Source organism: Panthera uncia (assembly GCF_023721935.1).
Source record: "Panthera uncia isolate 11264 chromosome A3 unlocalized genomic scaffold, Puncia_PCG_1.0 HiC_scaffold_11, whole genome shotgun sequence".
In the NCBI taxonomy this organism is placed as follows: Eukaryota; Metazoa; Chordata; class Mammalia; order Carnivora; family Felidae; genus Panthera; species Panthera uncia.
In genome coordinates, this window is record NW_026057578.1 from 49907494 (window position 1) to 49919785 (window position 12292).

Sequence of the window (12292 nt, forward strand, 5' to 3'; positions counted from 1 at the left end):
CTTCAATATACTAGGTATTGTGCAAGAGTTGGAACTTGTCTCATATTCCTCACCAATAAATGTGGAAAAATAGACACCTTTTTTAACTGAATGGGGAAGCCTCTCCTGAGATGAAAATGAGATTTAAAGAGAAGATTAAGGAGAAAAAAGTATAACATGAGGGGCGCCAGGGTGGCTCAGTCAGTTGGCCGTCCGGCTTCTGCTCAGGTCATGGTCTCGCGGTTCGTGGGCTCGGGCCCCACGTTGGGCTCTGTGCTGACACCTCAGAGCCTGGAGCCTGCTTCAGATTTTGTGTCTCCCTCTTGCTCTGCCCCTCCCCTGCTTGTGCTCTGTCTCTCTCTGTCTCTTAAAGATAAATAAACATTTAAAAAAATTTTTTTAAGTATAACATGAAAGTGATACTCTACAGAGAAAAATAATTGAAAAAGATGCAAACAACTCTACTGCTGAATTTTGAAAAATGAGTTCACAAACTGTCATCTTCCTGCTTAACTTCTAATGTTATTTCACGAAAATCTGGCTAATCACTGAAGGAACAATGCTTTGCAGAAAATTCCCAGAGTATTTATTTTTAGGAATAAATTCTAAGAAACTCCAAATAATTGCCTTCCTTTAGCAAAATTTAAAAAAAAAGGTTTTCACCAGGATTAATTACAGAGATCTTCAAGTGGACTATTCAATGAATCCTTTTAAGATGCCTATTTCTAAGGAAAGAAGTCATTCTAGAAACAGAAACTAGACTTCAGTTCTTCAGTGGCACTGAAAAATATTTTATGAGTTGTCATAAAGCAAGAGCAACAACAAAAATCTCCAAAACCAATCATAATGGGATCTTCCCAAGTGAGCCATGGCTGACAATTACATCAAGGTTTCTGATGCATCCCTTTGCCATCAGAAGAGAGGTGAATTTCGTTAAAATGAAGATCAAAGTATTTCCTTGGTGAGGAAATGGGCTCATTAATGTCCAAAGATTAATGGATATTGAAGAAAATTGAAAAAGGTATTCCCATATCTTTCCTAAGATCTGGTCTGGGTAGGAAGGGCTCATAGTTAGCTGGTGTGTGCATGAACTATAGCGTTGTTTTTTTTTAAGGTAGTGGTAAAAGTACTACCTTCTGTCCAAGTGGATTCCTCTATCATTGAAGACAAACTACAATAGTTTTGCCAAAATTAGGCAATTGGAAGTGCAGAAAATATAATGTGGAACAGCACTGAATCTTAAAATCTTACTAACTGCTATTTACTTCGTGACCCTGAACAGTCATTGGCTTTCATTCCCTTTTCAATTTTAAGGGACAGGAAAGGGATCAAATAAATGTGAACTTCAAAAAGCATTGTATGAACTATAAAGGACTACAAAGATTTAGACAATTCAGAGAAAAAGTCTAGTGTGAACCTTTTATTTTGACAAAACAAATTTTTACAAATTATACACTCTAAACTCCCAAGTTTCACTCATTTAAAATATAAGAGATGAGGCATCCTGGACTCCCAAGATTTCAGGCATGAATAAAACAGTACCAGATTTTCAATTTATATAAGCTAGTTGCATTTTACATACCATAAAAGTGAAGAGAATTGTGACAAGCATTCACTAGTTTCAAATGTACCTATAAGACACGTGGGCAACTTGGGTTTTTTAACCACACAGCTTCCTATTAACAAATATCTAAGTAATTGACATATATATTTCCATTAATGGCAGACACAACTCCACAAAATCAAATTATATGAATAATTTGCTTTTAATAATCTCAACTTGGAAACTGAAAAATTAGAGGAATGTATAGTTAAGTAGCTGAAAATGTTATACTTATGGCACACAAGCACATCATGACAAGGAATGCTAGAAGTTGTTCCCCTCAGGAATGAATTTGAAAATTTAAAGTATATTTTATTGAGAAGCTAATATCCTTAGTGTGAAAATCAGGTTAAATGAAGTGTTGACTCAATCTCTAAAGATCCAGTAAATTATAGATTTTGTGCAATTAGTTACTAACATACACATTTCAAGATTAATACTGATTTCAATAGAACATTTAGATGGTTCTGAAGTATCTACTTTTTATAGTTCACTTTAACTACACATGTCAATGAAATGTAAGATTCCTCAGTGGGAAGTTATAAAGCTTGTGAGGCACTAACTACAGGTAATATGTATATGATTCAGAACAAATGGCTGCTTCTCACCTTCAAAGAGCCCCCTTTTAATTTATACAAAATTAGACTGTTTTTACCCACATGTATGCATAAAAGTGCTTGTCAAATGTACACAGTCCATTTCCATAATCCTAAAACAAAACAGGCACACAAATGGATAATAGTTTATATGTTTTATGTGAATATTTTTGATACACCTTTAAACAAATTCAATTGCTATCTAGAGAGGTGTAACAAACTTGGTACAAATTTCTTTGACTTGGGAAAGTAAAGATCTAAGAACTCTCTAAACTCTGCAATTCAGTTTGATTCATATACTGGTTCACTCACTCTGCAAGCTGTTAACTCACTCCTTAATCTCTAGAGGCTGCAGGTACTTATGTTTCAGCAATTATGAGACCAAAAAGACTAAGGGAGAAGGACTTGTTAGAATTAGTCTCCCACAAAATAGTTTTGAATCTAGTTACAAATTGATTTAATATGCTTGTGAGTTAAATTTTATAATAATTATAAAGACATTTACTCTAACAAATTTGAATGAAATGTAATTAAGGACTACACCCTTAATTTTAATGAAAGGCATTTTTCATTTACATACAAAGGAATTCAATAGCCAGCAGCATTTAAATAAAGATATAGTTCCATCTCTTCTCTTTTCCCTTTTATAAAGTGCTATTTTTAACTGGGTAGATTTACTATCCAGCTTTTCAGTAACTTCACTGTATGTCTCTAATAGATTCAAGGAAACACTGAAAAATTCAAAGTCCTTAGTATTAGAAATATTTGCAAACATTGCTACAAAGCACAGACTATGAATGTATTTTATGAATAAAATAAAAAGTGTACCTTATGTGAGAATCATTAAGTTGATTTAATAATTACTTCACAGAAGCATAAGCTGACTAGCATTTATACCAATTTTTGCTAGTCCTCTAAACCAGAAACAGCTTCTGTAGGCAATTCAACTCTAAGCACCACCAAATAGGGTCATGTCAAATAGAACAAATGATCCCCAGAATAAAAACTCTGACAAATTTAGACTGTTAGACTAGCAAAACAAATTACTGAGAATCAGAACCAGAGGCAACATTTTACTTAAAAGTACCATAGGTCATCAAGTGTTTTCTTTAAATAAAATTTTGTGTAGTTATTAATAATGTACCTTAACACTAAGTGCAGTGGTCTTAGAGACAGTTAAAAGAAAACCAGAGTACAGATTAACTTAAAAGTGAATGCTGCCTATTTCTTTAGTTCAGTAATTAAAGTTGAAATTGCTATTTAAAAAATAGCTGAGCACTACCTAATACAAACAGGATACCATTTTTACTCACATTATTCTGTAAATAGCTTTTTGTATTTCAACTTTGACCTGACCTTCAGTAGTATCTCTACTGTATCTACTCTAAAGGCAAATGCAATTAGTAAAAAACAAAAAACAAAAATCAGGGCAGTATGTAGTTTTGTTCACACTTAAAATTTCATTACAATTTGCATTTCTTGTCACTCTTGGAAGAGTAACCACTTTTAAAAACAGAAACATAAAAGTGTAACATTCCTTACTTTGCATGGCATCCAGTAATGGTAAAATCAAAGGATCCCTTAATCATCAATTCTGTACACCCAATTTAAATACATTTCCAGTCCTCAGAAACAGGGACTCCAGGGCAGAGGGGTGGCATATGGAAAAGAGGCCTAGGGCAAGGTTTGATGAAATCACTTGGAAATTTACTTCACCCAGAATGCTAGGTTATGGTAATTCCTCCCACCCATTCCAACTTCCCAAGCCAGAATGCAGAATTTAACCTCTTATCTGGTCTTACTTTCTTGCCTACTCCTAGTATTCTATTCCTGAAAACAAATAAACCTAGAATTTTCTAAAAGAAATTATTTTTTACCCAAATACATTGGACTTCGGTCTCAATTTGAATGAAGATGAGTGGCTTTTAAGAGCCCGGTCCTCCTCTTCCTCCTCTCCTTCCTCCAGTAGCTGCTCTGGGTCTCTGAAAGAGGGTGTAGTGTGGATGATCTGGGTTCGGAAGCGGATTTTGTTGAGTCTGGGTTTTATTCGTCCACTAGAGCTGCCGGAGGCCCTGCGACCTGGATCCTTTGCTTTGCCTCCAGCCCATCCCTCAGTCAAGTGGTGGTGGTGGTGGTGATGGTGATGGTGATGATCCCCTCCATCCTCTAAGACATGTGAGAGTTTGTAGGTGATGAGGTGTGAAGGCAGCACCTTTGAAAGCCTCCATCGCCCACCCCCGCTGCCAGTGGCACTCTCTCCATCATCCTCATCCAGGGCTCCCACCAGGTTCTTGATCTCCTCAGCGATGCTCTGACTCAGGTATTGAGAGGCCTTTTTCCCACTGTAGTCCCTAATGTCCACGTCTGCGTCGTAAGCCCCCACCAGCAACTTCACCACCTCCACGTGCCCGTGCATGGCAGCTAAGTGCAGGGCAGTGTAACCTCCGCTCGTCCTGGCGTTAATGTTCACTGGCAGCTGGTGTTTGTTAGCGAAGTTGACCAGCATGGCCAGGAGCTCCTGTCTGCCATGCTTGGCGGCCCAGTGCAGGCAGGTGAAGCCAGTTATGAAGTCCCTCTTGGCCAGCAGGCCGGGCTCACAGGTGAGCAACCCTTCCAGGCTATCCCACTTGCCGTCAGAGGCTGAGAGCATCCAGGCGTGTTCCAGAGGGTCCAGCGTCACGGAGCCGCCACCGCTGCTCTCCTCCTCTGCCGACGACGAAGCGACGGATGCGCTGTCTGAGTCGCCCCCGCCTTTGCCGCGTCCTCCCCCAGAGGAGGTCCCCGCGCTGCTGCCCCCAGGACAGACGCTCCTCTTCAGCTGCGGTGAGCTGCCCATCACAAGGTCCCTAAGGTTCTGGCGCGTAGATTTTGGGGTGGTGACGCCACCGCCGAGGGAGCTGCCCGCGTCCGTCTCCTCGCAGCCATGGGGTGGGGGCTCTAGGTCCTCGCTGGGCCCGGGGTCCGGTCCCCGGGGGGAAGGCTGGACCTCGCGCTGAGAGCTTTTCCTCCGGGCCCCGCCGCTCAGTAGCGGCCCGCTCAGGGTGTCGCCAGTCAGGCTTGGCGGCCCAAGCGCGGCAGCCGGTGTCTCCCCATGGCTCTGCTCGCAGTCTGGACCCGAGGACGCCTCGGGAGACGCCACCTCTGGGCACAAGCCGCCTTCCTGGGTCTCGACCCGGCCGTCGGGCGTCCTTGGGGCGCCGCTACTGGACTCTGGCTCTACGGTCACCGAGATGCTGGGCAGGTCACGCGAGGGCGCAGCTTCTGACTGGGGGGGTCCCTCGCAGAACCTCTTTTTAAGGTGCACGTACTTAGAGCCGTCAGCAGGGTCGGTGCGCACCGTGGCCACGGCATTGACCAGTTCCTTGAAGAGAGCGCGGGCGCGGGCGCGCTGCTCCGGCTCGCCGCCCAGAGAACCTCTGAAGTGCTGCACCAGCTCGGCGTGTCGGGCCCGGCCCCCGCGCTCCGCGAGGAAACGCAGCACGGCCTCTGGGCTGAGCTCCACGGGCCCCTCCATCCGTGGCCGCCCTGCTCCTCCCGCGGCGGGTGGCTCAACCCGGCCCCATCGCGGCCCGCTTGAAAACACTGGCTTCTGAGGGACGTAGAGTCCAATCGCCTGGCTCCAGTGGATTCTTGCCAGAGCGTCCTCGTCAGGAGACGCCGCCACCGCCTCACTGGGGCCGCGCCCCTGGGGAACACCCCCCCCCGACAACCCCGCCCCTACGGCTTCACCCCGCCCCCCCAGACCGCCCACTTCCGGTCCCTGCGCTGGCCGCTAGCGCTGCTTCAGGCCGGCCGTCGGCGGGCACGCCCCCCGTCCCATGGCCCGCCCACTTCCGGCCTTAGCGCGGGCCGGCAATCACTGCACCCACCCGCCGCCTGCTGGCTGAGTATTTTTCCGCGCGTCTTTCTCCTAAGGTCCTGAATCTCTTCCAGTCACTCTCCCTCCGCTCTGGTTTGTCGTCTTCTGAGACGTCGAGGGGGTACTCCTGAGAGAGGCTCTCTTCGCGCACGCGCGCAACTATTTGGCGCGGTTAATTAATGTCGCGCGCCCTGCCTGGCGGGGCCTTAGCCCTCTGGCTTTCTGCCCTCGCGTCACTGAGGCCACTAGACTTGGCCCCTCCCCTTTCCCCGACACCCCTACCCCCCCTCTCCCGCGGAGGCTGGCCTCGCCCGTTACACCGCCTCCGGTCCGCGCCCCGCGCGTTCAACTCTTCCCGGCGCCCCTTTGCTCCCTTCGCGGTCGGGACGCTACGCTCGGGGGCCCGGGCTGAAACCCCACTTCGCTGAGACCCCAGCCTCCGCTCAGCTCCCGCTCGGGACCATGACCTCTGAGGTGGCGCGGCATCTGGTGAGTCCCTGTCGACTCCTCACGACCCCTCCGCTGCCAAGCGCTGCCCCCTCCACCCTGGGCCCGACTCCCCGGGCCGCCGCCCCGCCTTTCCCAGGGTCCCAGCGTAACTTCCTCAGTCCGGAGCTTGGGGCCCCTTAACACAGTCAGGCCCCGTCCAGTCGTGGCCGGGATTGTGAGCCGCGCCGCTCCTCAGCTCCCATTGCCCTCTCGGCCGGTCATCCCCAGGCTCCCGAGGTCGGATGATCCGACCCTGCTGGGAGAAGGGATTCTCTCTTAGCGCGGGAGGCAGGGAGCGGGGCTGTTCCCGCTGCCAGAAGCGGGGGCACAGGGCGGACTCCCCAGCCTCCCGACCCCACGTTGCTGGAGTGGCTGGGAGTTTTTTGCACAGCTTCTCTGTCTAGCCAAAAGTTAAATCTGAAACAGCGGTTGTGGATCCATCATTTTTGTAACGGTTTTGGAGGCACAGATTAATGCAATAGTGTAATATTTTACATCTGTATACTCTTCCCTTAGTCTTTACGATTTGAGCCTTTTTTTGTTTTTGTTTTTTGCTTTGGCACCCTTGAACCTTAAAATGATGTATGTGACAAATTTGTTCAATGTTTTATACTTTTCTTTCTTTTCTTTTCTTTTTTTTTTACTTTAGAGGGAGAGAGAGCAGGGGAGAGGAGCAGGGAGAGAGAATCTTACGCAGACACCCTGCTCAGCTCTGGCCCGAGGTAGAACTGGATTCCAGGACCCTGGAATCATGACCAGAGAGGAAGAGTGGCATGCTCAACCACTGAGCCACCCAGGCACCCACAATATTTTATACTTTTAAAATCACTTATATATTTACCTCACTTGATATAGTAAGCCAGTGGTTCCCAAAGTGTGGTCACAATTATTTTTGTAACAATACCAAGCTGTTATTTGCCTTTTTCACACTCTTGCTGTTATGAGTGTAAAACGAGTTTTCCAGAGGCTACATGATGTGGAATGACCTCACCATTCTGAGGGCTAATGTGTGTACTTGTCCTTTAAAAAAATTTTGTTTAGAGGTGCCTGGGTGGCTCAGTCTCTGGGACTCTTGGTTTCATCTCAGGTCATGATCTCATGGTTGCCCGCCCCCACCCCCACCCCCCCTTCCGTGTTGGGCTCTGCACTGACAGCATGGACCCTGCTTCGGATTCTGTCTCTCTCTTCCCCTCCCCTGCTTGCTGTTTTTGTTTCTCTCTCAAAATAAATAAACTTAAAAAAATAAGAAATTTCTGTTTTAATTAATAACACTGTAAATATTAATGGTTGTAAGCCAGGTAAGCAAAAGCTCTATGTGGGCCCGAGACCAAAAAGTTTGGGAATTACTGGTCTAAGCTCTTAAATTAGATTGTAGAAACAGAGTTCAGATTGTAGCCTGAGAGATTAGGTGATGTGTGGAAAGTTACACAGCCAGTTTCTTTGATACATCCTGGACAAGGATTTTTCTCCCTGATTCAGCCCAGGTCTCTGGACACTTTAGTCACATGTTTAGAGAAATATCAGTTTTTCTGTCTGAACTGCATTACAGTTGCTTTGTGTGCATGTGTGGGTGAGGAAAATATTTTATAAACTCATTCACAGTCATCTTCAGAATTAAACTTGAGCTGAAGAGATCACTTCATTTAATTGGTGTTGGATTGCTTGTCAACTGCTGTACTTATTTTGCAATAGTAAGTGTACTTTTATTTTCTAATTAAACTTTTTATTTTGAAGTAATTGAAGATTCAGGTGCAGTCTTGCAGTTAAGAGATAATGAGATCCTCTGTACCATTTATCCAGTTTTTTTTTAATAATAACATCTTGTAAAACCATAGTACAAGACCACAACCAGGACGTTGCCATTGATACTGTGAAGGTAAATTTCCATCATCACAGCATCCCACAGGTTTCCCTTTTATACCACATCCACTTCATTTCCACCTCACTTCCTCCTTAACCCGTGACAACCACTAATCTGTTTTTTATTTCTATAATTTTCTCATTTCAAGACTGTTATATAATGGACTCACATAGTATATAACCTTTTGGAATTGGATTTTTTTTCATGGAGCAAAATTCTCTGGAGCTTTCATCCAGGTTGTTGGATGTGTCATTGAGTTGCTCCTTTTAATTGCTGAGTAGTATTCCATGGTATGGATATACCACCTTTGTTTGAAGGACATCTGGTAGTTCCATTGTTGGGCTACTATGAAGGAGGCTTCTATAAACATTCCAGTATAGTAATATATAATGTCACCTAATGAAAACATAAGTCTTCAGTGGATGGAACTGGAGGGTATTATGCTAAGTGAAGTAAGTAAGGCAGAGAAAGACAGATACCATATGTTTTCACTACTTAACAGAAGACCATGAGGGAGGGGAAGGGGAAAAAAAAAGTTAGAGGGAGGGAGGGAGGCAAACCATAAGAGACTCTTAAATATTGAGAACAAGCTGAGGGCTGAGTGGGGAAAGTAGGGGATGGGCATTGAGGAGGGCACCTGTTGGGATGAGCACTGGGTGTTGTATGGAAACCAATTTGACAATAAATTATATTTAGTATATATATAAAAAAAGAAAACATAAGTCTTCAATCCTCTGGGATAAATTGCCAGGAATGTAGTTGCTGGGTCACATGGCAGTTGCATGTTTAGTTTTAATGAGAAACTGCTAAACTGTTTCCCAGAGTTTCTGTACTGTTTTCCATTCCCACCAGAGATGTTATGAGGGATCATCAGCATTTAGTGTTCCTATTTTTTATTTAGACATTCTGATAGGTATATATATATGTATGTATCACAGGTATGTGGTTTTAATTTGCATTTCCCTAGTGGCTAATGATATTAGCATCTTTTCATGGGCTTGTCATCTGCATATTCTCAAGTGAAATGTCTCTTCATTTCTTTAGCCCATTTTTGAATTGGATTTTGTTTACTGTTGATTTTAGAGTTTTCTTTTTAAATATGTTCTGGATGCTAGTCCTTTCTTGATACATAGTTTGCAAATGTTTTCTCAGTCTGTTGTGTTGTTGTTGTTGTTGTTGTTTCATCCTCTTAACAGAGTCTTTTGCAGAGCAAAAATTTTCAATTTCGATTAAATCTATTTTATGTTTTTCCTCCTATGGATTATACTTTTGGTGTCAAGTCTAAGATCTCATTGCCTAACCCTAGATCTCAAACGTTTTCTTATTTTTCTCCTAAAAGTTTTGTGGTTTGTGTTTTACATTTAAGCCCATGACCCATTTTGAGTTAATTTTTGTATAAGGTATAAGACTTAGATCAAGTGTAACTTTTTGGCCTATGGATGCTCCAATACCGTTTATTGAAAATGTTGTCTATCCTCTATTGAATTGCTTTTGCCCTTTGCCAAAAAACCATTTGAACATACCTGTGTGGATCTATTTCTGGGTTCCCTATTAGCACTAGCACATAGTCTTGATTCTTGTAGCTATGTAAGTTTTGAAATAGAGTAGACTTATTCCTCTCACTTTATTCTTATTTTTTCAGAAATTATTTTGGCTATTCTAGTTACTGTGCCTTTCATTATAAGTTTTAGAATAGTCTTGTCTATATCTACAGAGAATTTTGGTAGGATTTTGATAGGAATTGTATTAAATCTGTATATCAATTTAGGGAGAATTGAAGTCTCTACTATGTTGAATCTTCCAATTTATAGACATGGTATCTCTTCCAATTTCTTTATATTTTCTTTCATTTCTTTCATCAGCATTATGTAGTTTTCAGCATACAAGTCCTGTATGTTTTACTAGATTTAAACCCATTTCATTTTTTAAGCAATTGTAAATTGTATTGCATTTTTAATTTTATTGTCCACATATTCAGTGTTAATATGTGGAAATACAGTTGATTTTTGTATGTTTATCTTGTATCCTTTGACCTTACTGAATTCATTTATTCTAGGAACTGGGATTCCTCCTAGATTCCTTGGGATTTTCTTCATAGAAAATCTTGTCATTTACACATAGAGACAGTTTTATTTCTTTCTTTCTAGTCTGTTTGCCTCTTGCTGCCTTATTTATGCTGGTTAGGACTTGTAACATTATTTGAATAAGAGTGGTGAGAACAGACATACTTGCTTTGTTTGTGATGGGGGGAAAACATTCAGTCTTTTATCACAGATGTAGGTTTTTTTGTAGATGTTCTATCAAATTCACGAGGGATTTTGGTCTGTAGGTTTTTGTATTGTCTTTATTTAGTTTGGTATCAGGGTAATAATAGTTTCATAAATTAATTGGGAAGTGTTCTCTCCTTTTTCTGGAAGAGACTGTATGTATAGTATTGGTGTTAATTCTTCCTTAAATGTTTGATAGACTTCTTTAGTGAAACCATCTGGGCGTGGAGATTTCTTTTTTATAGTTTTAAAATTACAAATTTAATTTCCTTAGTTGTTATGTGGCTATTAATATTATTTCATATTGGGTGAGTTGTGGTAGTGGGTGGTTTTGTGATCCATTCCTTCTAAGTTGTTATTTTTATGTGTATGAAGTTGTTAATAATATTCCCTTATATTGATGTCTTTGGGGCCTGTAATAATATTCCCTGTTCCATTTCTTTTTTTTTTTTGAATTTTAATGTTTTATTTGTGTGAGAGAGAAAGGATGTGGGTGGAGGGGAGGGGCAGAGAGAAGGGGGTGGAGTAGGGACAGAGGATCTGAAGCTGGCTCTGCACTGTCAACAGAGAGCCTGGATGCTGGGCCTGAACTCAGAGTGTGAGGTCTTGACCTGAGCCAAGTCAGACACTTAACCACCTGAGCCACCCAGGCATCCCTCCCTGTTCCATTCCTAATAGGGTTATATTGTGTCTTCTGCCTTTCTTGGTCAGTCTTGTTAGAAGTTTGTCAATTTCATTCATCTTTTCAAAGAACCTGCTTTGTTTCATTGATTTTTCTCTGTTGTTTTTCTATTTTATTTATTTATTCATTTATTTTAAAGTTTATTTTGAGAGAGAGAGAGAGAGAGCAGGAGCAGGGGAGGGCAGAGAGAGAGAGGGAGACAGAGGATCTGAAGCAGGCTCTGTGCCTGATGCAGGGCTTGATATCACAAACCGTTAGATCATAACCTGAGCGGAAGTCTGATGCTTAACTGAGCCACCCAGATGCCCTTGTTTTTCTGTTTTAAATATAACTGATTTATGATCTTTATTTCCTTTCATTTGCTTGTTTTCGGTTTATTTTGCTCTTTTTCTAAGTTTTTACGGCAGACCTCAGATCATTGATTTGAGACTTCCTCGTTTCTAATATATGGACTTGATGGTGTGAACTTTCCTCACAGCATGGCTTTAGCTGTGTCCCACAAATTTGGGTATGTTTTATTTTCATTTTTATTCTACCTTTATTATTTAAAGAGTTATATTAAATCTCGCTTGATACTCAGGTTTCCAGGTTTTTTTTGTTTTGTTTTTTTTAAGAGAAGAGGACATCAAGACTCTGAAAGTTTTGTATTTTGCTGATGGAATCATAGCTGGTGATGGTGAGATCTGCTCTTGGCATATTGTTTCTGCCAGTCTCCAGGATGCCCCTTATTAGTAATTGCATAAGTTTTATTTCAAAAGATCTTGACTATATAGTTATATATTGCTGACTGCGATAATAGATCTTGAAATAACATTAACTACCTTTTCCTTTCTCCTGAGAAAAGCACCTATAAATTCCCACTTACGAAAACTTTTAAATGGTATCCATATTTTTTCAGTTCTTATCTGTATTTGTCATTTCCTCTTTCAGCTGCAATGCTTCAGAACTCTTATGTT

At 42.2% G+C, this 12292-nt stretch overlaps 2 protein-coding genes across 6 annotated transcripts in view; one reads left to right on the forward strand and one right to left on the reverse strand.

Annotated features, from left to right (window-relative positions):
• Positions 1–1384: 1384 nt before the first annotated feature.
• On the reverse strand, positions 1385–5849 carry SOWAHC (sosondowah ankyrin repeat domain family member C). The gene has a single exon (XM_049650152.1). The coding sequence runs from the start codon at positions 5690–5692 to the stop codon at positions 4052–4054; it is 1641 nt and encodes a 546-aa protein (XP_049506109.1). The 5' UTR covers positions 5693–5849; the 3' UTR covers positions 1385–4051.
• A 245-nt stretch (positions 5850–6094) lies between these two features.
• SEPTIN10 (septin 10) overlaps positions 6095–12292 on the forward strand; it is a 65514-nt gene continuing 59316 nt past the window's right edge. For 2 of the 5 annotated variants that reach the window (XM_049650154.1, XM_049650155.1), the window contains exon 1: positions 6100–6526. In XM_049650154.1, coding sequence (XP_049506111.1) covers positions 6500–6526 — 27 coding nt within the window. In that variant the 5' untranslated portion in view covers positions 6100–6499. Of the gene's footprint in view, positions 6527–12292 lie in introns of all 5 variants that reach the window. The other 3 variants (XM_049650153.1, XM_049650158.1, XM_049650156.1) reach the window with 3 other exon arrangements.